Source organism: Primulina eburnea, chromosome 1, assembly GCF_022965805.1.
Source record: "Primulina eburnea isolate SZY01 chromosome 1, ASM2296580v1, whole genome shotgun sequence".
Taxonomy (NCBI): Eukaryota; Viridiplantae; Streptophyta; class Magnoliopsida; order Lamiales; family Gesneriaceae; genus Primulina; species Primulina eburnea.
This window is the reverse complement of record NC_133101.1, coordinates 3,321,584-3,349,454: the sequence shown is the minus strand read 5'-3', so window position 1 is coordinate 3,349,454 and position 27,871 is coordinate 3,321,584. Positions and strand designations below refer to the sequence as shown.

The window sequence follows — 27,871 nt, the reverse complement described above, 5'->3', positions numbered from 1 at the left end:
TAGTCTCTTATTACAACCAAACAACTCTATTTATAATGTAGAGAGGTTAGTCTATAAAAGGAACTTTACAATCAAATCAATCACCTAAATATCATATATATATATAACACTCCCCCTTAGATGATTGATGGAGAATCCAGTGTTGCCTCGTTAAAACCTTGTCAGTAAAACCCAGTGGGAAAAACCTGAACGAAGAAAAAGAGTACAACAACTAACACTCCCCCTGATTTCAATCATCGAAGATCTGTTAATTGATGCATCCCTATCTTGTACACCAATTTCTTGAATGTTGATGTTGGTAACGCTTTTGTGAATAAATCAGCTACATTGTCACTAGAACGAATTTGTTGTACATCAATATCACCTTTCTTCTGAAGTTCGTGTGTGTAGAAAAACTTTGGCGAAATATGTTTCGTTCGATCACCTTTGATATATCCTCCTTTTAGTTGTGCGATGCAAGCAGTATTATCTTCAAATATAGTCGTCGGGCTATCTTTCATTGTTGGTAACCCGCATGATTCTTGAATATGTTGGGTTACGGACCTCAACCACATACATTCTCGGCTTGCTTCATGCATTGCAATGATCTCAGAGTGATTAGATGATGTCGCTGTTAAAGTTTGCTTTGTCGACTTCCATGAAATAGCAGTGCCCCCTCGTGTAAACACATAACCTGTTTGGGATTTGGCTTTATGTGGATCTGAAAGATAGCCTGCATCTGCATATCCTATTAAAGATAAATCTGATTTTTTCGAATAAAACAATCCCATGTTAGTTGTACCACGAAGGTAACGAAATATGTGTTTCACACCATTCCAATGTCTTCGGGTTGGAGAGGAACTATATCTTGCTAGGAGATTAACAGAGAATGCTATATCTGGTCGAGTGCAATTTGCAAGATATGACAATGCACCAATTGCACTAAGATATGGTACTTCAGGACCAATGATTTTTTCTCCATGTTCAAGTGGACGGAAAGGATCTTTATTAGTGTCGAGTGATCGGACGACCATTGGTGATGGTAATGGGTGTGCTTTGTCCATGTAAAAGCGTTTTAATATCTTTTCTGTGTATGAAGATTGATGAACAAACATTCCTTCGGATAAATGTTCAATTTGCAATCCAAGACAGAACTTTGTCTTTCCCAAGTCTTTCATCTCAAATTCACTTTTTAAATAATTGGCAGTTTTGGTGAGCTCTTCGGGAGTTCCTATAAGATTTAAATCATCGACATATACTGCCACGATTGCAAAACCCTCATCCGTTCTTTTGTAAAGATACATGGGCAAATAACATCATTTGTATAACCTTCTTGTAGTAGAAACTTGCTAAGACGATTGTACCACATGCGTCCAGATTGTTTTAATCCATATAATGATTTTTGTAATTTTATTGAGAACATGGTCTTGGGGGTTGTATCACTTGCTTCTGGTGGTTTAAATCCTTCAGGGATTTTCATGTATATGTCGTTATCAAGTGATCCATATAGATATGCAGTGACCACATCCATTAGTCGCATGTCCAAATTTTCTGATACAGCCAAGCTAATCAAAAATCTAAAAGTGGTGGCATCCATCACAGGTGAGTATGTTTCCTCATAGTCGATTCCAGGTCTTTGAGAAAACCTTGAGCAACGAGTCTGGCTTTGTATCTTACAATTTCATCATTTTCATTCCTTTTTCGTACAAACACCCATTTGTATCCTACAGGGACTACATTTTTAGGTGTTTGAACTACGGGTCCAAACACTTTACGTTTTTCTAAAGAATCTAATTCAGCTTGTATAGCTTCCTTCCATTTTGGCCAGTCATTTCTTTGTTGACAATCTTTAACAGATTGTGGTTCGGGGTCATTAACACCTTGCGTGATATCAAGGACCACATTAAGAGTGAAAACATTGTCAATGTTTGTTTTTCTCCGATCCCATATTTTACGAGATATCAAATAATTTGTTGAAGTCTCGGTATTTTCATGTGATTCTGGTTCTCCCTGAATCACGTTATCCACATCTGTTTCATTTATTTTTCTTGTTGTATCATGTAAGGTTGCTTCTTCTGGAGCTTTCAATTCTTGCTTTTCTTGCACCTTTCTTTTCCTAGGTACTATATCCTTCGAACCAATCGGTCGACCACGTTTCTGGCGTATTTTAGATTCATTTGCGGGTGAAGTATTAGATGGTCCTGTAGGGACATCGATCTTCACTGGAGTATTCTCCACTTGTATGTGTGGCTTTGTTACATTTTTTGTATTAACAAAAGCATCGGGCAATTCATTAGCAATTCTTTGCAAGTGAATGATCCTTCCAACTTCTTGATCACATTGATTGTTTCGGGGATCATAATGTGCTAATGTTTTCTCATTCCAACAAATTTTTCGTTGTTCTTCTGGATACAATTTTGCTCTTCCCAGTGTTGGAAAATCACTTTCATCAAAATGACAGTCTGCAAATCTTGCGGTAAACAAGTCGCCTGTTAATGGCTCCAAATATCTAATGATAGAAGGTGAGTCATATCCCATATAAATTCCAAGTCTACGTTGTGGACCCATTTTGGTCCGTTGTGTAGGTGGGATGGGTACTTGTACCGCACAACCAAATACTCTAATGTGAGAAACTTCAGGTTCTCGACCATACACAAGCTGCAAAGGTGAGTATTGGTGGTAGTTAGTTGGTCTTACACGAATCAGTGATGCAGCGTGTATGATAGCATGACCCCAAGCTGAAGATGGTAGTTTTGTTTTCATGAGTAGCGGTCTTGCAATTAATTGCAATCTTTTAATAAATGATTCTGCAAGACCGTTCTGTGTATGAACATGAGCAACTGAATGCTCAACTGAGATCCCAATTGATATACAAAAATCATCAAATGCTTGTGATTTGAATTCAGCAGCATTATCAAGACGAATTGTCTTGATTGGGTGATCAGGGAATTGAGCTCGTAATTTAATAATTTGACCAAGTAGCTTTGAAAAAGCTATATTTCGAGTTGCAAGCAAACTAACATGTGACCACCTAGTTGAGGCATCAATTAATACCATGAAGTATCGAAATGGTCCACATGATGGGTGTATAGGCCCACAAATATCCCCATGAATTCTTTCCAAGAATGTTGGAATTTCAATATCAACCTTCGTTGGGGAAGGTCTTATAATGAGTTTGCCTTGTGAACAGGCCACACATGAAAACTCATTATTTAAAATAATCTTTTGGTTCTTTAGGGGATGTCCACGAGTATTATTTATTATTCTTTGCATCATTGAACTCCCAGGGTGACCAAGTCGGTCGTGCCATAATATGAAAATTTTCTTGTCAACAAACTTCATGTTTGTGACTGTATTTGCCTCAATTGCTTTAATTATTGTGCAATACATTCCAGAGGAGAGTGCACGTAATCTTTCTTTTATTTGCTTCTGGCCGCATATAATAGATGTAATACAAAGGTATTCAACATTGTTTGCATTCAATGTTTCGATATGATATCCATTTCGGCGGATATCTTTAAAGCTAAGCAAATTTCTATTGGATTTGCTAGCATATAGAGCATTTTCAATATATAGGCTTGTCTCATTTGGTAAAATGAATTTTGCCTTTCAATGGCCTTCAATAATTTTTGATGCACCCGATATTGTTATAACATTATTTTCAGCTAATGTTAATTCTAAAAAATACCTTTTGCTTTTAAGGATGGTGTGTGTTGTACCACTATCGGCTAGACAAACGTCTTGATATTCCCTCATTAATCTAAAAATAAATGCATAATAAAGTAAGTTATAACTCTAATAAAATTGTAGTTAAACAAGGTTCTCAAAGTAGTTATCACTTATTACAACTCAAGAAAAACCTTAAACAAAGATATAATAATGCGGACATCCTAGAAAAAAAATAATTAAAAGCATTGAGCCAAGACAAGAAAAAATACTAGAATTAGAATTTGATCAATCTATATTTTCTAGCACACCACCCCCAATCAAATGATCAATATTCCCATCCGGTTGTGCAAAGAAATCAGAGACATCTAAATGAGTTATGTCGACAGGGCCATCATCATCAGCAAAATTTGTCTCTATTTTTCCTTTTCCTTTTCTTGAATTTTGGTAGAGATCTACAAGATGCTTTGCCGTACGACAGGTACGAGACCAATGCCCCTCCGTTCCACATTTGAAACACTTATCTTCATATTCTTTTGGTTTTCCAACTGATTCTTCATTATTCGGTTTCCACGGTTGGTGGTTTGTTTTCTGTCTCTTTCCATCATGTTGCTGAAAATTTTTCCTTTGACCATTGCCGCGTCCGCGTCCACGCCCACGCCCTCTTCCATAATGAGGGATTTGGGTTGAGTTGACATTCACTTCAGGGAATGCTGTTTCATTTGCTTCAGGAAATGGTGTAGAGCCGGTTGGGCGCATTTGATGATTTTTCATCAGTAGTTCATTGTTTTGTTCAGCAACTAGTAGACATGAAATAAGCTCAGAGTATTTTTTAAATCCACGCTCACGATATTGCTGCTGCAGGAGCACATTTGATGCGTGGAAAGTAGAGAATGTTTTTTCAAGTAAATCTTGATCAGAAATGTTTTCTCCACAAAGTTTGAGCTTGGAACAAATTTTGAATAATGCAGAATTATAGTCGCTTACAGATTTGAAATCTTGCAGGCGAAGGTGGATCCATTCATAGCGGGCTCTTGGGAGAACTATAGTTCTCTGATGGTCAAACCTTTCTTTAAGATCTTTCCAAAGTTCTTGCGGGTTTTTCACAGTGAGATACTCGGCTTTCAATCCATCATCGAGATGGTGACGAAGGAAAATGAGTGATTTTGCAAGATCCTGCAGGGATTCGTTGTTTGCTTCTTTTATCGTATCTCCAAGATTTTTAGAAATGAGATGAACCTCAGCATCCAAAATCCATGACAAATAGTTTTTTCCACTGATATCAAGTGCTTCGAATTCGAGTTTGGTAATATTTGCCATATCAACTGTTAAATGAAAAAAAAATTAAGAAAATTAATAACGAATGAAATCACCCACAGGTTTTAGATGGAATACTGATTATAACAAAACACTTTTAATTGAGTTTTGAGTAAAGTTATGAAATCATACATATAATTTGAAAATATATATATTTATCGATTTTTAAATTTGAATTTTAATAATTAAATATATAAGTATATATTAAACAAATATATAAGGGGAGATGTGAGTTTAAATATATAACAGATACACGATTATTCGGTTGTCTATATATTGATGGAATCATTTTTTGATTTGAATCGGTAAGATTAGGATCAATCACGTTAATGTAGATCTAAAATCAAGAAAATGCCTAAAAGCAAAAAAAATTAAGAATCAATCACGTTAATGGTCAAAAAGTAAAAGCATATAAAGTAAATGTATTTCTAATTAGTATTTAGTCAATATTCTTCAGGAATATAAATTGAAGATCTTGGATAATATTCTTCAGGAATATTGATAGATATAAGATCTTGAATAATATTCTTCAGGAATATTGGTAAATTTAAGATCTTGTATCCTTAGATCTGTCACGATTTATCAACATAAAAATATGTAGTGCTGCTTTAAGAACACCAACATAAAATAAGAGTTTGTGCTTCTTCAAGAGCATCAATATAAATATAAAATATTGTGCTACTTCTGGAGCATTAATATAAAACTAAGATTATCATCATAAGATCATATTTGCTATTTCGAGAGCATCAATATGAAATCTACATATTGTGCTTTATCGAGAGCATACATACGAAAGAAAATAATTAATGAGTTTACCTTTGAAGAGCACTCGTGCTGATAACGTGTTATAAATTTAGTAGAGAGAATGAGAGAAAAACTAGTCTCTTATTACAACCAAACAACTCTATTTATAATGTAGAGAGGTTAGTCTATAAAAGGAACTTTACAATCAAATCAATCACCTAAATATCATATATATATATATAACAAAATCAATATTTTTCTAATTCTAATTACTCCCTTTTTGGATTTACTTACAAAATATCATCACTCACTAAAACCCACTTATTTTTAAAGAAACGCATTTCACTAATCATTAGATACAACTTGTTTCAGAGGTATCACATCTGAAAACACTAATTGTAGTTTGTGTGTCATATAATTTGCAATCCTCGGACAATGTTTTGGACAAAATTTCAGAGTCGGAGTCGGAGTCGGAGTCGGAGTAGGACGTCGGACGTCCGGAGTCTTGAGTAATGGAAAATGCATATGTTTCAAGGATGATTTCATTCCATCCTCTCTTATCTTTTCCTCGTTTCTATCAGGGATTCCGATTCGTATGGCACCGGTGAAATCTCTATACAAAGTTATAGCTCACAATATATTGATATGAGCTGTACACATTATTGATGTCACATCAGCGTCATATCGAAAAAATGACGGTAATTTCAAAAATAAAAAGATAGCGGATTGAAACTGATATATGACAACATAGAATATCAAAGTCGGAAAAAATGAACAAAAATGCTATTTTTTTATATAATAAAGTTTGATATGTGAGTATCATTGAGATGAAAATGTAGAGTTTTGAAAAAAAGGAGTGGATGTTGTCGTGGCCACAAATAATTTGGTTTTGTGGGGATATAATATATGAGAAAAAGGGAATTATGGTCCCTTGAAAAGATATTCCAACCACAATAGTTAATTGGAGTGGCCCATGCTTGTTTACCATTTAGGGGAAACTACATTTGCCTTTGTCTTCACAACTTGCGAAACCAATTCATAAAGGTTCAAAATATCCCTACAAATATTTACAATAAATAATGTCAGATTCAGGCAAATTATTGCCATTTTCTAAAAAGTTACGTGTTCTAAGATGTTGCCTGTGATGATACGTTGAAGAACAACTTGATGAATGTCTCGGGTTGAGTCAAGTGTTGAATATTTTCTCTTTAAAAAAAAATTGTTCCGTTTTGATGTTTGAATTGTTTCATATTTCATAGTGAAGTGGTAAAAATGTGATCATGTAAACATATATATATATATATATATATATATATATCCTCTTAGAATTAAGGAAAATATGTTTATATGTATATATATATATATATATATATATATATTTGCCAATCAAATAATTTTGAATTTATGATATTTTAAGTTAAAAATGTGCTTTTTATGATTGAAATGAAATCCCATTTTTAACCAGTTGCCATAAAAAGAGAAAGGCCTAGGCAGTCAACTATACATTCAAATCAATTCTCATTTTTGGAGTACAAAAAGTGCAAAAGGGTATGCATTTTATCTAATACGAGTCGCATATTAAAAGCTATTGATCTTTTCACACCCATTCAAATTTATTTATGACAAAAAATTTCGGAGAATATTTAGCATATATTCAAAATATATTTTCCATCATGATAAATGTTTATATAAAACAACTGTTTTTTTGTTCTTTTTTAATTTGATTGAATATTTTATGTTTTTGTGATTTTTTTTATTGATATTTTGTTTTTTATTTTATTTTAAGGGCCATCTTATTCTATAGTTGCTCCCAAAAGAAACCATTATTTAAAGGGCTAAAAATACTTATTTTTACATGTATTAGTAATAATTACAAATTTTTTGAGATTGTCTCACGCGTCAACTTTATCAGACGTATCTTCGACCTGAAAATTTATAATATTTTTATGTCAAAAATATTATTTTTTTGTCACAATTATAAATCGAATCAATCCATCTAAAAATTCATCGTCTCACGATAACCCTACTCATTATATATATATATATATATATATATATATATATATGTATATATGTATGTGTGTATGTAGGTATGTATTTGAGTTTTGGATTGAATGTGCCACGTGTTTTGGATAATCTCAGCCACAAAATTTCAAGTGGATTTATGGACCACGAGTTTTTTTAAAAAGAAATTATTTTTTATTATTTATTAAGTACTTTTGCCCTTTGAGGCCGTGGCGTGGCACCTCTGCATCGTCATCTTCTTGCCCCAACCTCTTAACCAAACTCCAAGCTATTTTATTATTGTAACTTTTCATGTTGTTTTCGTTCTTGGGTTCCATCTTTTTCTCAATTCTCTGCTGGAAAAAATCTGATCTTTTTTCACTTGAGTGCCTGTTCCCGACTGTATCTTTGGATTGTTTCTTGGCTGCCTCTGTTTCTTCTCTTTATTTCAATCATTTTCCGATAACGACCAACCATTTGTTGTGTTTCAACAAATTTTACGCTCCATTCGTTGAATAGGGGGAATCAAATCATGTTTCAAGAGCTGCCCTGTTTGTAGTTTGTTGAATCAATCAAGGATTTTCGGAGAGTGATTCAAGATTTATCGAGTTTTCATCTCCGAATCAATAAGTTTCCGGGGATATTGGATGGAGATGCCATATTCTTTCATGGATCCAGTGGTGGTCTTGTGTTAATTTTTTCTGAGATTGATTTCACAGAGACCTGAATTCACGACTCATCCACCGATTAGAAAAAGATATTCGGGATTTTTGGGTCAGAAGGCTGGAGAACTAATGATTTCTGCATTCATGGCTGTACAGGCAAGTTTAAGCTAATTTAACCCTGTTCTTCTGTTACTGTAACAACATAGACAATAATTATATGTATTTATATATCTATAGGAACAAAATGGTAGCAATGGTCCAATGAAGGACAGAACTGTTCTAGAAATAGACACACACTCTGGTCTGAAAGAGAAATTTGGTACTTGGGATGACTTTGCTCCAAAGGTTCATATTCTCCCTAGTTTTATATTTTGGAGAGTTTTCCTTCTTCCTTTTTGGCCCCTTGTTTGAATGTGCTTCAATCATTCAAATAGGCGAGGAAGCCGTATACCATCACTAAACATAGAGAAAGATGGACAGAAGAAGAGCACGAGAGGTTTCTCGAGGCATTGAAACTTTATGGTCGAGCTTGGAGAAAAATAGAAGGTGTTTCTTCCGTTGAAATTGGTGTTTTTTTAAGCTTTTGTTCTTCTTCTTCTTCTTTTTTTTTTTTTGTATTTTGAGGAGATCCTTTTTGAACTTTCTACAGAGTATGTGGGCACAAAAACAGCTGTGCAAATTCGGAGTCATGCTCAGAAGTTTTTCTCCAAGGTCTTACTTGCTGCTTATGCATCAGTTTTTTTACTTTACAGCTGTGTATTTTATAGCAGTGGATTGATGGGAAAGGTAAATGTTGTGTTTAGGTCGAGCGTGATTCGAATTGTGGCGATCCCGATTCTGGGAAACCGATCGAAATTCCTCCCCCTAGGCCGAAAAGAAAACCAATACACCCTTATCCTCGAAAGCTGGGTTGTCCAGTCAAAATGGGGATTGTGATACCTGAGAAACCAACTAGGTCTTCATCTCCGAATCCGTCCATTTCGGGGCATGAAAACCAATCTCCCACATCTGTGTTATCGGCAGTTGGCTCGGATGCATGTGCTGAGGGGAATCCCGGTATGCCGAATGGCACTTCATCATCGGTCTCGTCTGCCTTTGCTCTTAATTCTTGTTCATCAAGTCCAGATGACAAAGTTTCTTTGGTAATTGCTTGATCCGATTTAATATTTTGATCTAGTAAATGCTTCCTCAACTGAAAAAAGTTTGCTTTCTAACATGACAGGAATTGGAGCTTTTGCCCCAAAACACTTGTCTCCTCGAAGAAGCAGTAAATGAATCAAATGTGCAATGCTTGAAGCTGTTTGGTAAGACATTACTAGTCACCGATCAACCATCTAATCCTGCCCTGGAGCCTAGAAAATTGAAATTTTTCGAAAGAGCCGAGGGGCTATTATACTCATCGAATGTAATGCCAGTAAGGTTTCTGCCGAATAATTCGGAGTCACCACACTGTGGCGAAACAGAGAACTATATTTGCCCTGGGGACGCCTCTTCTCTGGTTCGTTCCCCATGGTTAACACTTCGTGGCAATGTGTCACATTCGACTCACGAGTTGCATAATACAACGCCTTTCAAAACCACACAAGAGATGGCGGAGAAAGATGAAGAAAAGGAAGGGTCTTCCACCGGTTCAAATATTGATTCTCTCTCCGTGGAAAGGAAATCCAAAGATGATGAACTACAGCCCAGCAAGCAACTCTCGACGAACTCCGGAAATCCTCTCAAGGGTTTCATACCGTATAAAAGGTGCTTGGGAGAAAGACAACGTATGGAGACTGCTGAAGATGGGAGAAACTGCCGATTCGCCACTGCTTATAAATTCGTAAAGATCTCATCCATATGATAGCTAGCTATTAACATTTAGCAATGCTAGTAGGTTCGTGCAATTTTTCGAGTAGTTTCACGTATGTTCAATGAAGTTTTGCAATGACTTCTGTTTTTGTAATTTCTCCCTGGCCATGTACCAGACGACTCTCCAGTGACATTGCCATGGAGACATACATATATGTATATATATATGTATATATATGTGTATATATATGTGTATGTGATAATTGTAAATTGTAGCTATATGATTGAATGTCAATTTTATGCATCTGAGGAATTTTCAATCTCCATTTACATGTGATGATTGTGTTCATGGTGATGTAAATGTGTATTTTGTTATGCCTAAAGCACTTGATGATCCTTGAATCACTCTTCCATGATTTATGAAATACCTGTTTATCAACACAATATATTGTTTATAATAAAATAATTTTGAGTTTTTTTTTTTGGATCCTATATTTTTCAGTCTTTTTGAGTTTGATGATGTATTGGATCATAATCTCCATTTTAATTAGAGCTTTGTGATAAATTACCAAATCTTCCATCTCTCTGTTTTTTAAAGCCTTGCTTAATGTTTGATAATGGTACCAACTTTGTTTGGAAACATTTTAATCCCCAAAAGATATAAGATAAAAACTCGAGGATATAAAATATATACAAATATGATGGAGGGGTTCATAATTTTAAAACTTGTCAACAAACCTCCAGGAATTTTTTTTGAAAAAAATGAGTTATTAATTCGGTTACCAGTCGTATGAACCCATTTCTGATTTGGTCAATTTGTTCGTTGTCAATGAAAAATCCAGGTAATTCCGTTTTGCTCAAAGAAATCGATTTATTTGGCTCTTACAGAACCAAAGTGTTCCAATGCTCACTTCCGGTTGAAATAGACCAATTAAAAGTTGGTATTTTATTACACTAACCCTGAACTTATTGATTTTGGCAGATACCCCAAAACCTTTAATTTAATTAATTTTTTTTTATGAAATTCGCAACCAAATTATTTTTAGGTATTCCTTCACAGCTTCACTTCATATTGAGGTCCTTATTCCTAAACAGCAAGCAAGATATAAGCATAGGAGTATAACCAATTACCATCGGTCACATCACTTGCATAACTCTACAAAACTGAAACAAAAAATACAAAACCGAATTTGAATGTAAAACCGAAATTCTAACTGATATTTCAATATTAATTAATCATCAAATCCCAGACAGAAAACATTTGAATCACCCATAGAAAATTTCACAAGTCAATGGACATTTCCTATCATCAAGCTTCCACATCAAATCCTCAATTCATTTGTCATCCCAGTTTGGGGATCAAGGGGAAGAATTACATCTGTTCACTGCTGACCTAATTCACATACTTCTCAAGTGCAAGTCTATTAAAATGCGATCCTTAACACAACAAACGATCGTAAAGCTGAAGCGTAATGAGACTCTTATTAACATTTTATCTATTTTGCATGCAGTAAGCATACCTGTTGAACTTGGACCAAATACTGACATGTGATCTGATTTGTTACTCGCACTTTATTGAGCGGTATATGTGACGCACAAAAAACAAAGAAGCACGGAAGCCTACAGTTCCAAGCATGAGGAAGAAAGCATAGCATACACAAGCCATGTACCCGAAGAAAAACGAGGTCTGCATGAAACCAGACATTTCTGACCGCGCATTGTAGTAATACAAGCAGTAGCCATAGATAAACAAGCCAGTAGATCCACCGCATGCAAAAGACCTGATAAGTCAAGGGAAATGAGGAATTATCATCACTAAACATTTTTTTTTCGGAAAGAAACTCCGAAAACATTCTCACTCAATTGAAGTTTTGTAGTTGACACCTTGATAAGAGATTTAAAGCTTACTTAATCTGAAAAGATGACAGAAGAAGCAGATAACTACGGAACAAGAAGGTGGTGGGACTAAAATCAACAGAAAACTTTTTTAATGCTCTATTTAAATGCGACCAGCCATCCACACGTGCATTCACGATCTGCAGTGTAAATGTGGTCTCAACAATGTCTTTCAATTATTAACAATACAATTTTAGCCTAATAAATGTTTACGCTGGTGAAGAGATGGTTGCAATTTAGTTGCCTTGCTACATAGGACACCCAGAAGAGAGGACATACAGCAAATACAGGTACAATTCAAAAATAATGATGTAGGAACTCTTATTAAAGTTTTGAAAGTGAGGCTGAGCAGTACGTCTTAAGGTTGGGTTACAATGCAAAGCTCACGTGGATCAAAGAAAATGACTTACGGCAGATTAAATAATCATTATGGTATGCGCATCTCTTTGCCAGAATTCCTTGCATTTATGTTTAATTATTTTTTCAGAAGAGGAAAGAAAAACTCGAACGTGCATTGAAAGGCCATTCCAGAAAAAATTATTTTCATGCATATTACGAGGCCAAAATCTGACACAAGCCATCCAAAAATGCTGCCTCAGCATGCAACAAATCAAGTATTTAGAATATTCAATATTACTTTAAAAAAACAGCCAAATAACATACAGTGGCCAAAATCGGATATAAGTCATCCAAAAATGAAGCCTACATATAATAAATCATGTATTTAACATATCCAGTATTACTTAAAAAAGGACCAAATAACATACCTCCACCACCACTTGTGATCTTCAGCAGCAAGTTGAAAATAGGTCAATGCCACAGTAATAAATGCAGTGACAATTAGGAGAATAATGAAGACAATGAACAAGATGCTGTAAATGGTGTAAATCCTGTGACCCCACACACTCGCAAATATATAGTAAAGTTCTATGTAAATGGCACTAAATGGCAGGAATCCAGCCATTGCCATTTGAGGAAGGGTTCCACGGTACCAAGGTAGTGGTGGAATCTCTCTAGGATATTTTGTGGTACGACATGGAGCTTGAAACTCAGCCTTGCTATTCTTTCCAGCAATCCCTCCCAATACCAACAAAGGTGATGTAATGAGAGCCCATATGAGAAAAATAACCACAATGGTCCCGAATGGAAGGGCGGCAGTGGCGTGATAAGTAATGGCAACAGTGTTAAGGAAACAAAAGGTGAGAAACAGTGGCCCACAGAAGAGGCCTCCAGTCAATAATAAATTTCGGACCTGCCAAATGAAGAATTAAATATCAGGTAAAGAGATAGAGCCGTCTGCAACAAACAGAGATCATAACTCACACAGATAAAAAACAATAGGTAATAGTTTTTTTATTTGTTTAGCATTTTGTATAAAGGATAAGTGATCTGATCTGTTTCTAGAACAAAGGATGGGACACAGAGTTTCTTATGAATTGTAGCCGACATGCTCATCCTAACTTGGACGAAAATTTTTAAAACCCATTAATGAACCAATATATCTCTATGCACTAAATGAATGGAAAGATTGATTGGGTTGACTAACAGGCTTACCGATACCGTTTCTTTTACTTCCACAGGATAATAATGAGATTCATTCCCTACCTTTCCAGCACAAAAGCAAAGGGCCAGTCTTGTCCTATATTTCAAGGTAAGGGTGGCAGTGTGGTGGATAAATAGGATCTGTGCTGACCTGTAACTCACCCTGCAAACCAATGGTTAAACCTAGCCTCCCTACACCTCACACACCCACTCCTCACAAAACCCAAAATCACCGGTAAACCTTCTCAACTCATTAACCCTGAGAAGCAGTTAAAAAAATTAGAATATTCAAATGTACACACACAAGTTCTCTCTCGGTTTCAGTTCAACTATCTGCAAGAAAAGATATCGAAAAGTTTTCAACCTTTCTTAAAACTCAAAATAAACAGAACAAGCCACTTTTTAGCATCCCAATATTTTACAGGTAGTACTTCTCGCCCCAGTCTGTAACCCTAGCCGAAGTTGCCAAGGCTTTTTATGTTCAATGCAACTTGAAAATAGTACATTCGATCTTAAAATTCGAAGAAGAGTTTTCCAAAATTTTCAAGGATTAAGCCATTTCTACATTAATTCAAACTCAATGAAAACAAAAAAGAACTGGGATGACTATATGCACTGCCACAACATTTATTCATCTCCCCGAAACTTCAAATAAATGGAATGAAACTACATTTCAAAGTTAAGAATCTAAAAGATTTTTTAATCATATACGTTGGAGTGATTGGATGAGAAAAGACAATTTGCTGAGGGTATCCATGTTAATATTTTACACTGCTGGAACTCTCTGTACCCTAATTGCAAGTACATTTCTCTAATTGGCATGGCAGATGGCATTATACCCATCACCTAAAAGTTAAAATCTGTTTAAGAAGCAGCATCACCCCGGCCCTCCAAAAAAGGGAACTGTGACGACAAATAGAACGTTTTCTCGCAAAGCTCAATGCTAGCACCCTGTTAACATACATAATGATACACACCTTTCTAAGTCCAAATAGGACAACAAGACTTTTTTTTAGTGGAAATGTACCTCTTAGGCTTCCTAGACAACACAATTTATCACAATCAAGCACGATGAACTCAATTCAGGAAGGAAAACAATGAAGGCATTAGTGCTGGAACTCGTTGTACCCTCACTGCAAATAGATTTTTCTAATGCACAAATGGCATTGGTTTTGCAAATCACCTAAATGTTCAGATCCGTCTAAGAATCAGAAGAACTCAATCCTAGTACCCTGTTAACATACATAATGATACACCACTTTTTCAAGTCCAAATAGGACAACACAGTTTGGAAAATTAAGTGCAAATCAACCTCCTCGGTTTCCTTGGTCACACAGTTGATTGCAATCAAGCATGACGAAGTCAATCCTATGACCTGTTGTTTTCTCAAATGATGAAAATACTTGCACAATGGGCGGGGTTACAACCAAGTTTTAACAGGAGTCAAACTGAATTGCTACATAAAAAGGAAGGCTATCAGCTATTTAAGAGAAAATGCAACGCCAATAAGTTCAAATTCACTCACCCAATTTGTTCCTTCTAACTGGCAATAGAAAGAAGCTGCTGTATATCCAGCAATACCAGATGTAAGAGCATAAATGACAACCAAAGCAGTAAAAAGAGCTCCTCGGTTGTAGGGGTAAAATACACCAACAAGTGCGAGTATGAATATAAAAGTTGTCCTGAACAAGAAAAAAATGTTAGTAGGTCAATTATGTGCATTAAACAAATAAAGATCTGATGCCCAGCAATCATCGAAAGCAACTTATATAGATAACTTCAGTGAATCATCAAGGCAATTCAAAACATCCAAACGTCCTTACAGAGTAAACAACTGAGAGCCACATCCAAGGGAAGCAGCAAGGAGGGACTTGTACTTCGGGAATCTAAAAACATCACCATGAATGTTCTTCCATCCAGTTTCTTCTTGGTCATCAGCTGTTTCTTCATCGTGAGCATATCTTTTGTGGCAAAAAAAAATTTTAATATATATATTACAAGAGGTGGTAATCAGTCATCAATGTCCTGAATGCAAAAGAGGAACTAGTCCTTACTTGACAAAGTCATTTTTGAGAACTCGCATCAGAATTGTAGCCAGAAATCCAGTTAGAAGGAGCACGGTGACACATGAATTGATAATTGAAAACCAATGGATCTCCAAGTGACGACTATGTGTTGAAGATGAGGAGTACTTCTCCATTCTATTCTCAAAAGTCACTTCAGGTTTCTTTCCATTTGACTGAGTACATAAAGTCCACGTCAATTTCCCTATCCTCGGTAAGATCCACCAAAGCATTAGAATCAGCACGTGCATTGATCTCGATCACACGATCCTTGTTAAAAAATATTTCAAAATGGAGATGCTTAAAAAGGTAATATTTGTGATCATTGGGATCAGCCTTGCCATCTTTATCAATCTTTCCTATGAAACCCCACAGGGTAGGTCATCGTAGTACATCTGAAAATAGTATTCCTTTGCAACTGCGCTTCGAAACTCGGCAACTTGTTTCTTTGACAACTTCCTTTTGCAGATTATTTCTGGCTCTTTATCAGCTAAAAAGTCAAGCTTGTATGGAGCACCGACCAAACGGTCTCCATTCAGCACTTCACCAAGTGCTTCTGATTTATCTTTCACACCATCTGCGATCAACATGTATAGATAAAACAGGAAAATTGGTTTAAACCCAAAAAAAATGGAAAAAAACATAACAAAAATTATAATATGAAATACCTGGAGAACAAAAGGGTAGATCAAAATATCGATATGTTTCACTGAAATAATTAAAAAAACAACGTGAGCGATAACATGAAATAATCAACCATTTACAAATGCCACCATTTATTGAAATTTTATTTACCAATAATTATCTTTTAAATAACAGAATAACATCCACAAGTCATAATAATCTTCATCAGAAAAACATGAGCAAGTGGTGGTGAACAGTCCCATGCAACCCTTTTTCCCAACTCCAGATATGAATTCAATAAGTATTAATCTTCAGGACAGGATCAATAAAATGATAAAACCAAACTCAATTATCAAATCATTCAACAGTATTTGCATGTGCAAGGTCTTCCATTACCCTTATCCTCTCATGGAATGGCATTCTTTCATATTTTTATCTTGTGACTTATTAGATGCATCCTTCTTAAGTCTCTAGCAAACAAGTCAGGTGTAAAGTAAAGGAGAAGATTAACAAGAAAAATATTTTTTTTGTTTAATTATGAAAATAAGAACTATCCACTACCTTGATGTACTGTAAACCAATCATCCAAATATAACAACAAAATGGGACTGAAGCTAACACCTGAACTGCATTTCTATCTTCTTTAAAGACAAACATCTGAAAATAAGGCCCCGTTTACAATTTTATCGTTTAAACAGGAGAACAAGTGTCACAACAAATAACAATTCAAATATCCAAACACATTTCCTGAACAGCTGCGAAAATGAAACGACATCTCAAGGTTTATAACCTACCAACGGCACTTTATGCGTCAACGATCCAGGTTTTACAGGACTATGTCTTTTGATGGGGCTTTTTCAATGTATCAGATCGATTTCTCGGAGTAGCAACCATCGTGGAATGTTTTTTTTATAATCTCCAAAAACGGAATGTTCTTTAAAGGATCAGCAGCGATTTCTCCAGCATCATGGAATGGTATCACCTAACATTTTTTGTTGTTGGTACGTTTTTCCTCGTTGGTATTTGGCAGATGACATCCTTTTCTCAAAATTAACCTTTTTTATAAAGCCTAATTCGAATATTTTGAATGAAAAAATACATAAAGTTTTCCACAATTTCTAAATATGTTTACTTTATTTCAATAAAAATCGGTCCGTGTCACCACGATCGTCCGTTTCAAATATCAATGGAACTAGAACCGAAGCCTCTGCGATATCCTCCACGACTGTGCAGGCGTACCACAGACTCCACACAGTGTGTGGAATGAGTTTTCCATCTTATCTATGTACCAAACAAGTCCTCCGTTCCTTTTCACAACTATTTTTCGATGGGATTCCAAGATAAGATCCTTATCCCAGATCCAGAAAATTAAGACAAAGCATAAAAAGAGAATTACCTGAGAACAATAAGATGGGATTCCAAAAAGAAAAAAAAAACAAAAAAACAAAGCTATAACACAGAATAGTCACATTAATCGTTACATTACTCAACAAAACAGAGAGAGGAAAAACTACCTGGGATTGTTGAAAGGGCCGACTTTGTTGGCATACAGCGGCACCGGCTCCCCGAGTTTGTATTTGTGATCCGATGCGTCGGATTTAACCCCAACTACGAAGCACAGAAACATCAAAAGTAAGGAGGCGTGACGAATTCCTCCCATTTCAACCCTAACTATCACAACTATAAATTAACGAGCAGAAATATATGACAGCAGATCTAGATCAGAATCGATTTGGGATAACTTCAGCTCTCGTATAACATACACGCAAAATTGAATGAAACCTATAAGATTTGGGGAATTTCCTAGTTCAATTCATTTGTTGGTTTTTGATTAAATAGGACAGCAGGGTTTTGTGTTCTGGCTGCCACTTGACATACTTTCAATTATTATAATAAACAAGTTAAAAATTTAAATGAGACGGTCTTACTGTTCGTATTTTGTTATACATATTTTTATTTGAGTCATCTATGAAAAAATATTACTTTTTATGCTAAGAGTATTATTTTTTATCATAAATATCGGTAGGATTAACCCGTATCACAAATTAAGATCCGTGAAACGGTCTCAGATGAGACTCACCCTAAAAACAAATGATCAATCCATGGTCGAATGAATGAGTATTTGATTAATTGTAATACAACATTTTGTTGATTGACATAGTATACAGACTAATATTTTAGTTTGATATTTATTTGAAACACACCAAAAAATTACGGCTGACCTTTTACTATAATTTTTTTAACACATAATAAAAATGTCACACCTAATAAACGAGTATAAAAACAGTAACGTGTTATAATTTTCTGCTTTTGTTTATACCAAAAAGACTATTGCACAATTGTATTGATTTGTTTTATGTCCTAAAGTGCTCTTGTATGCTAAACTTGTTATTGTGTGCATATTTGGTGTAGACAAGAGTGTGTTATAAACGATGAGTTTAAAAACGTAGAGGAATACACTATAAATGAACTGCGTGCCTTGCGTAAAATGTTTGGCATGAGATCCGCCAAACCATTATTTCAGAGCATAATAGGGACAGTTAACTAGTTGAAATCGAACTCGAGTTGCTTGGCATAAGGAAGATAGTACTCGTAAGCTATTAAACCTCGAAAAGTTAAGAGTGCGCAATAATATGGTTAGCAATGGTGTTGAATTCCTTGGGATGAGTGGTGTTTCGAGTTGTCAAGTTATTGAATTTCTTATCGGAATTATTGGACGCATAGTTGTTCCTTGTATGGTTTAGGCACTTTTGGCCTTGCTGATTGAGCTTCACATGCATTGGTTTTGAAAAGTTATCACATTGTTAATCATGGGTTGAGACTTCATCGTAACAAATTCCACCCAAACTAAAAGAGGTTATCATGCTCTAGGTCCATGACTGAAGTGAAATTTTGGTTTAGGGAATGGAAATCTGGCTAAGGTTGTTGAACCTGCAAATACGCTATGTGATGTCTGGATGATTGTGATCATCAAATGTATGATTTTGTGGATAATTGTTGCTAAAAATCCCTACATTGAAAATTTTATATAGATTTCATTCTCGGTGATTATAATAAACTTAAGGTAATAGTGTAGATACAACCAAATCACTGATACTATGAAACTCGGAAGAGGCAAGAAAAATTAAAAGGCTCGTATTTCACTCCAAACTTATGTACAGACCTGAGTCAACTGTTAACTCTACTTTTCTACCATCGACGTTTATATTTTACAAGTAATGATCGCGGCACGTTCATAACATAAAGTAGGGGTAATTTTATAGATACAAATGGACACGAATGGTTTTGTTGCAAATTCAAATAATAGCCAAGTGTACAGACCTCAAATGGCTGTAGCACTCATCACTGCTTCCGAAGAATTCCAAGCATACCCAGCAAACATGCTTCCCACAACGACATTCGATATGGTTGCACCCATCCACCTTCTCGATGGTGAAACCACAAACGGGGCACATTTTCACATAATCTTTTCCCACGCACCACTCTTTCAGAGAAGTATCTGGGTTGTCTTTGAATTCTTTATATTTCTCACATGTCAGATATGGGTGATATTCCAAGTGACAACTAGTACACGTCTCGGCTAGGCAGGATCCACAGACAAATTGAGTACCGGGATGACCAGGTTCTGAAACCCGGTACACTGAAGGGCAGTCAGGTGAGGGACAAAACCTGTAGGTGCCACCACTCCCAGCCACAAATGAACCTAAGGACGCCCGAAAAAGTTCGTCCAATTTCTCACCGGAGAATAAGGATCGTAAATCAGTAAGCAAGATAAGAGCCCCACAATCCTCTTTTGTACACCGTAAAGGAAAACTATCCTGGTTTCTTATTGCAGATTCGGACTGCTCAACCAAACACAAGCGGCAGAACTTGTGACAACAACCCTCCAGTATGTAACAATCTTCGACTTCACACAAGCAAATCGGGCAGGCATCATTATTATTTCTTGGAATTTGCAGTCCACTTCTCTGTGCGATATCATTAATTATTTCTTCGACTTTCTGTTTCAGCTCTTTTGGACCTATTATTGATATACAATGGTGTTTTGCATCCAAAGAGAACTCCGCCTCAGGAAACTTCTTTTCAAGACCTCGAAGATCTGGCCCAAATTCCTGGACAATTCTCTTCATCATATTAGGAGGTAAAACTCCATCACAAAGTTGGATCTCAAGTTGCTTGGTGTCTCGTAGAGAAAGAAGGGCTTCAACAAGCCTCTGCTGTGCACGCGCAAGCCTTTCCGGAGAGCCAAAGAGTCTTACAGTCATGCTGTGCTTATCAAAAAGTATATGAGTCCCAGTTTCGTGCTGAATGGATTTCATAAGCAAAACACCATCTCGAGAAAAAAGAAGCTGAAGAACTGAAGGAGTGATGTCTGGATGTTGTAAACTCTTCCCTTTCATGAGCTGCTCCAGAGGTGATCGTATCTCTGCCACGACTTTTGTAGCATTGGCAGATATCTTTACTCGATAAGAACCATTCAGGTTCCTCTCTAGATTACATTCAACGCCTGTGAAGAAGGAAAGTTAAACATCATCCGTTCACAATATCATAAATAGAGATTACTCCAACCTCAATAGGCAATAGATATGATAGGTAGTGAGAGAGATCACACAGGTAGGAAAGATATAATAGGTACTGAGAAAAACCAAACAGGTAGGAAAGGTTGTCTCTCCATATGGCTCTTAAATAACTTCAGAAATGGGGGTGAACTATATGCGATTTACAATAACGAAACTGAAACCAGCTCCCAGGTGAATAGATGTGAAATGGATCATGTTAATTCACATCAAAAAATGAGTAAATGTGACAATTAAATATTCAATCCATTGATACACGACTTCTTTCATATAACAGATGCAAAGATGCTACTGAAAATTTACCTTGAAAAATGAATTCAATAACACAAATGAAAAGATACTTGGTGAAAACTAAAAAGTAAAATTTAAGGCCTGTAATAGGCTAACAAACAAGATTGATATCCCATCATATAAGTATAAATGAATCTCATTCTCCATGTTCAATTCTGCTTCATACGATGAAGTTTTGTAAGGAACACACACTAAGGAACATGGCTATGAGTATAAAATATCCTTTGATGGCTCCTAGACAAAGCGACACAAAAAATGGACTCGAAAGGGGAGCACTTGCTGGGGATAATGAAGAGAAGCGATATCAAGAAAAATCAACAGACATATATGACTTTTGCGAATGACTTCAAACAAGAAAATAAAATACCATTTCGCCGTTGCACCCTAGCAAGTAAAGAATTCAGCTGGGTCCTGATAACAAAGTAAACAGGTGCAGGACAGGATACAGAGCTATGAAACATTCGCTGACATCGTATTTTCTGCCATGAAAAACAACCAGGTAATACTTTCCCATCAATTTGTTCTAAGGCCTTAGCTGCCTCCAAATGTAAATTCCCATCAAAAGTAATTGTGGCTCGCATGTAGCAATCCTTACGTTTTGGCTCAAAGACCTGAACACGGACAAAATTTCCTTGTGGGTTCCTTCGAGGCATAAAGGGGGAAATTTCACGCATAACTGCTTCTTCACAAGCCATAAGCGAGGGATTATCTATAGCATCGCCTCTAATCAGAAAGAAGTCCAAGATTCGCCTATTTGTTGCTGCACGCAGCACCTGCAATATATCAGCTTCATAAAGTTCCTTATCGAGTCCTCTAATTACAACACTGTCCTTAGTTTTTGTACTCACTTCAGACCAAGCAAGCCTGTCTGCAATTATGAGATTAGAGAAATCATTAACCATTAAATCAACATCCTTGGGATCACACTTCACAATTGCTACCCCCCTGCTGTACCTACGAGGCCAAAAAATTTTGGCTCTAACAGCAGGAAATGATGCCATTTCACCACCAAAAACGTTTTTAGAAGGAATTACCTTCAGCAAGCCACCACAGAACTCAAAATCACTTAATTCAGTGGCTTTCTTGGCAGCATCAGGTGTCAGAAATGTTACCCTTCCCCATTTTTCTCTTTCTTCGTTATCCAGACCACAGCCTGAGAATCTGCTAATGGCACAAATACCACCAGAGGTAAAACTTTCCAAAAAAAAAATGAGCTCTTTATCATTGAGCTTATCAGCCTTTGAATAACATACATCTACTGTCAAAAATCTCTTCTCAAGTTCCAGGTGTTTTATCAGTGCACCAGCACCAAAGAGAGCAAATGAAGGTAAGACTTTGGGTCCTCCATTATACAAGCATTTCTCAAAGCATTCATTCTGCAACAACTTTTTTTCATACTCCAATGTACTATTCACTGAATCACACACAGTCTCCATGTTTTGTGAAGAAGCATACAGATGTATCTCATTATGATCAACATTAACTTCAACACCTATACGCTCATCTGCACAAGAAGCTCTGATAGATGAAACAAGATGGCGCACATTGCCGTTCCATTTGCCGCAAAACCTTTTTAGAAGTACACTTCCGAACCCTGACAAAGTCCTCTTTTGCAGCTGATGATTTTCCATCTTCACGAAATCAAAGACTGGAGCCGGTGAAAGGGTTGCCAAACATTTAAAATCGAATGCAGTAACACAAACCAGATATTCATTGGATGCTGAAAGGATTTCACCAAAAACTACCCAGGGTGGCCTCTGACCAAAATTCAACAAAGAACATGAAGGATGAAGTTGAAAATGTTTCCCAGATAATGCCACTTGATAGCCAAGCTGATCGTATCCAGAGTACATAGCCACATTTTCTGCCAGGGAAGAGAGTATAACATTTTTCAAAATTTCATTATGTTCAGTATTCACTTGGGGATCCCAAAGCCAGTAATTTGGTATAACAAGATTAAGTTCATTCTTTAGGCATGCTTCCAGATCTTGGACAGTGTCCTGGCATCTCTTCATGGACTTTGCATTTATGCTGTTTTCCCAACACCAAGTATTTTTCCTTTCCCGAGGCAAAGACTCCCACTCTTTAAAAACAGCAAGCAAAGTGAAGAGATCACCATCAGAATGGCAAAATTTCACCTTCAGGCGATCAGATTTCAACTTGTCTTCATCTGAGCCAACCCTGCAAAATATGCTACTAGAATTGGCCATTACAGCAGCAAGAACAAGACCCTCCCTGCGCAAGCCATGTCGGAAGCATTGTAGAATTAATTTACAAAGCCGAGGTTCAATACCCAACTTCACCATCTCACCCCCTTCCAAAGTTAAATCACAAGACCCGTTTATTTCTGCCACAGCTCCTAACTGAATAAGGCTTCTGACAGCCATATCTATGGCACTGGGACTAGGTGCATCAACAAAATCAAATTCCTGCACGTTCTTGATGCCCTAAAGCAAGAATCCTTAAAACAGCAACACCAAGATGGACCATACGAATTTCCGGTTCCTGATGAGTCTGCATTGACTCAAAGTCATTCTCTGTGTAAAGTCTATAACATGTCCCCGGTTCAGTTCTTCCAGCACGACCAGCACGTTGCTTAGCAGAGCTCTGACTGATTTTGCAAACCCTTAAAACATTCATTCCACTAGCAGGCTCAAACCTACTTTCTTTTACCAGCCCAGAATCGACAACATACTTGACACCTGGAATCGTCAATGACGTCTCAGCAACATTTGTGGTGAATATAACTTTTCTTTTCCCAGGATAGGTCAGAAACACCCGATGTTGCTCCACGTGAGAAAGTTTCCCATGCAAAGGTAAGGCAATTGCGGAGGAGGCTTGAAACTTCTCACAAGCCCATTCAACTTCCATCTGTGAGGTCAAGAAGGCAAGGATAGTGCCATCCTTCTCAGTCTTGTTTATTTGAGTTACAATCCTCATAACATCAGAAACATATGATGGAACAGATTTAGAAGCAATTAATCCTTCAGATTCACATGGTACATATTTAACATCAACAGGAAAGCTTCTGCCAGGCATATGAAATATTCGACAACCAAAAAAGTAGCTTGCAAATTGGCTGGCATCCGCAGTTGCAGACATAATGATAAGCCTAAGATTGGGCCTTTGAACTAGTAAATTTTTTATCAACGCCAGAAGTAGATCTGTGTTTAAGCTTCTCTCATGAGCCTCATCAACAATAATGCATGATATCTTAGTTAGTTGCTTATCACTCATGTAATGCTGCAACAGGCAATTGTCAGTCATAAAAATGACTTTGGAATCAAATGTCTGAAAAGATGAACGTGACAGATAGTAATCAACTGAAGTATCTTTATAACAACCATGGCTTTCCACTTTAACCCTTTCTGCCAACGAGATTGCCGCAAGTTTGCGGGGCTGAGTGCAAACAATCGACTCATGTCTAGAACCTGCAGAATCAGCAAGAAACTGCACCAACTGTGTGCTCTTTCCCGAACCAGTTTCCCCAACAAGTACAGTGATCTATGTCATAGCAACCCAAACAGTTATAAAGAAAAATTACTATTTAAATTAAAAACTTAAATTCCACAATGTGGTAGCCAGATATGTATTTTTGCTTCAGATTCAATGCAAAAGCAAGACGAATGCAACATATAACAGCAACCATACAAAAGGTGGCATCATGCTGAAGCTCTCTGTTTGTTACATCAAAAAGTATTTCCAGTCAAATTTAAGACAATCCGACCATGAAATTATTTCTCATGCAAGGATATGGAATGAATTATAATGGAAATGTCAACTAAGACATGAACTAGAGCTGAGCTGAAGAAAATACAACGTACCCATAGTCCATACATAAGAGGTTTCATTGGAAACATAAATATGATCTGAAACATTTTTTCCAACTTGGCAGGTAATAAATTTTAAATGAAAATAGAAATGATCTGAAACATTTTTTCAATGAAAATCATTTACTTATTACGCACCACTTAAGCTGAGGGCATGCGTTAGGCATTTTACAAGAGATATAGAGAACCTAGAACAGCATGGTAAACCAGGTCTGGCATATACATATTTTCTGAATTATTAACACAAGTCCGACTTTTCAACATTTTTGCGAAACTGTTATGAGTTCCGATTATAGTTGCAACCAAGCAGCAATTTTTTCCATCAATTTCTAAGTACTAAGTGGAGCCCATGATCATCTCGTCTGATTTATTTATTTACATATTTATCTTTTTTGCTTTGCAGCAGTGAATTGACAGGCAAATGTAAAACACATATAATCATCAATATAAAAGATTCTAAAGTAAATGCATCACTGCGGTTAAACAATCGAGATAAACATATTACGATACTGCTAACTACCTGCTGGCTTTGTATCTGTTTGAGGATGTCCTGTCGATGGGCGTAAATCGGCAGTCCATCATCAAGCCTCTGGCATTCCCTCATCATCAACCTGTAAATCCTCCCCCACTCAATCTCTGCATCCCAAAAGTGAAAAATAGGAGTAATGGTCTCTTCTTCGTCCTCCCCATCGTCCAAGTACCTGACGATGCGCTTAACCCCACTCTTAAACTCCTGCACCCTCTTGAAGATCAAATCCCTTTCATCTTCCAATCCTTTCTTTTTTCTCCGCAACTCATTAACAATTCCAATTCTATTCGGTTTAAGCAAGATATCAGAAACCCTCTTAATATCATGCTCCACATCCCTGAGTTTCTTCATCCATTTCTGCACCGAATTCCCCTCCAACAATCCCTTCAATTTCTCCAAAAACAATGGTCTCAATTTATTGTTCAATTCCGCCTTATCAGAAGGCAGATCAATATTACAAATAACTCGAGGCAAAAAATTATGCCCGTTCCCATTCAATTTCATTTCCCACAACTGAACAACTGTCTCCAACGTCTCACTCCACTGCTCATAAAGAAGCGTCCCCGCAATATGCGCAGACACGAGAACATTAAATTTCTGCGGCTGGTGAGTAATTTTCTGAACAATTTCCCTGGTTTCAGCGTCTTCCATCATGCGCGGACTGTCCGTTATCAGCTGGACGATGAAGTTGGGGCGGGTTGAAAAAGAACCCGGGGGTCGATCGCGGTAGTGGTGAGAAAAAATACGCTCCCCTCCCCACTGCTGGCGCGCTGGTCGACGAAAAGGCGGGTTATTCTGCGGTTGAATTATTCCAGTCCGAGCATGAGACGGCTGCTGGCGGGCATCTCCGGCGGCGAAACTTTCCGGTTTATACATGGTAAAATTCAGGGTTTTTCAGAAAATTTGAGAAAATTCAAAAACCCTAGAGTGAAGAGAGTGGCTGGTTGTATGGTGAATGTGTCGCAGATGCGTTAACGAACCGAAGAGTCGAGTGCTGCAGAGTACTCCTGGCAACAATCAGAGAGGAAAATATGAATAAACTGTGAGGAACTAGGCATAAAAATAAATATGGTGTGTTAATAATACTAGAGAGGCAGAGACGTATTGGTTCGTGGAACTATAATCGGGGCTCGGGTAAGTTGGGTCGGATAAGATACCCGATCTGATTGCCCGCCCTAATTATAGTCATATAATTATGTTTTTTAAAATTAATTTAGTTTTTTTTTCAAAATAATATAATTAAATAACTAATTTTATTGTTAAAATTTTATAAGTATCAGACTAAAAAAATTTCTCAAAAATATATATGATATAAATGTTTGTTAATCGATAATATATTTTTGGATAAATGATACTTTATAAAATTTGATAATAACATTTAAAATTTATAATCAAGTTATAAAAACTTATTAGTAAAAATATTTTTATTTCTTTCTATGTCTCAAGTTCCATGAAATCCCATGAAATCTTATCTATTTTGCAAAGATTTTACATGCTTAAATCAAATCTCATCAAATTCCATTTTGAAATTTCATCTTTCCAAATATTAAAATGATATTTTCAATTCTAAATCTTACCAAATCCTATTGAATTCCAGTTTCCAAACACAATGTTATTGTTATGCTCTATTACGAGTAATAAATATTAAATCGTAAATCGACATCTTAAAAATCTCATGGGAGATCGTTTGATTAACAAATTTATCCCACTTTCTGACCACGTGTTCGATTGCATTATCATGTTTTTAAAATTATGACCTTTAAATGATAAACATTAATTTATGAATATTTTTATGGTGATTATTTAAATATCATCTGAAGTTATTCTATTAACAAATTTATCCAAGTTGTAATTCATTTCTGACCACAAGTTCGAATGCATTACGAGTAAATATTAAATTGTAGATACTTTTCTATGGTTCTTCTCTTTGCATAATATTTCCATGATACGAGCGTATATATTTTTGCATTTACACCTTTTAAAATCTTATGGAAAATATCTGATTTGTAATTCACTTCCGATCTCCTGTTCGATTGCATTATCATATTCCTCCAAGTAGTAAGGAGGTATATTAATTCGATTAGATTGAAAATTTATTGATTCTTGTTGCTTAATTTCATTCTCCATTTCTAAAAATGATTAAAAATATGAGCTGCGACTATTTTCGTGAAATGATATTAGAATTATATCATATACATGAAGACAATCTGATCAAAATATAATATAATAATATTTTTGGGAATTGAATATTGTGAAATAAAATCAAAACCGATTATTATTCTCTTGATTGTGAAAAAACTAAACATAATTTTTTTTTTCTGATATTCTATTTTAATCTGCTTTTTATACTATC

The 27,871-nt window shown here is 36.1% G+C and overlaps 3 protein-coding genes and 1 pseudogene across 3 annotated transcripts; 1 reads left to right on the top strand and 3 right to left on the bottom strand.

The window, feature by feature from the left end:
* Nucleotides 1–3,933: 3,933 nt before the first annotated feature.
* Nucleotides 3,934–4,965, bottom strand: LOC140834966 (uncharacterized). The gene has a single exon (XM_073200620.1). The coding sequence runs from the start codon at nt 4,963–4,965 to the stop codon at nt 3,934–3,936; it is 1,032 nt and encodes a 343-aa protein (XP_073056721.1).
* A 2,963-nt stretch (nt 4,966–7,928) lies between these two features.
* On the top strand, nt 7,929–10,489 carry LOC140818562 (protein REVEILLE 2-like). Its single transcript, XM_073178598.1, has 6 exons — nt 7,929–8,531; nt 8,613–8,720; nt 8,810–8,921; nt 9,025–9,086; nt 9,179–9,517; nt 9,598–10,489. Exons 1-6 carry the CDS (start codon nt 8,505–8,507, stop codon nt 10,216–10,218), a joined length of 1,269 nt encoding a protein of 422 aa, XP_073034699.1. The 5' UTR covers nt 7,929–8,504; the 3' UTR covers nt 10,219–10,489.
* Nucleotides 10,490–11,361: 872 nt separating this feature from the next.
* LOC140818488 (transmembrane 9 superfamily member 3-like) lies at nt 11,362–18,162 on the bottom strand (annotated as a pseudogene).
* A 1,242-nt stretch (nt 18,163–19,404) lies between these two features.
* On the bottom strand, nt 19,405–26,590 carry LOC140818401 (ATP-dependent RNA helicase DEAH12, chloroplastic-like). Its single transcript, XM_073178378.1, is given in 4 exon segments — nt 19,405–20,798; nt 21,527–23,606; nt 23,608–24,663; nt 25,510–26,590. Coding segments are annotated over 4 exon segments (5,232 nt in total). The 5' UTR covers nt 26,395–26,590; the 3' UTR covers nt 19,405–19,587.
* Nucleotides 26,591–27,871: the final 1,281 nt, after the last annotated feature.

Excerpts from the sequence above, each read along its gene's own strand:
- LOC140834966 (XM_073200620.1), bottom strand. The coding sequence starts at position 4,965 with ATGGCAAATATTACCAAACTCGAATTCGAAGCACTTGATATCAGTGGA.
- LOC140818562 (XM_073178598.1), top strand. The coding sequence starts at position 8,505 with ATGATTTCTGCATTCATGGCTGTACAG. Across the intron at positions 8,532-8,612 it reads CTGCATTCATGGCTGTACAG|GAACAAAATGGTAGCAATGG; the intron begins GCAAGTTTAAGC and ends ATATATCTATAG. Across the intron at positions 9,518-9,597 it reads CAGATGACAAAGTTTCTTTG|GAATTGGAGCTTTTGCCCCA; the intron begins GTAATTGCTTGA and ends CTAACATGACAG.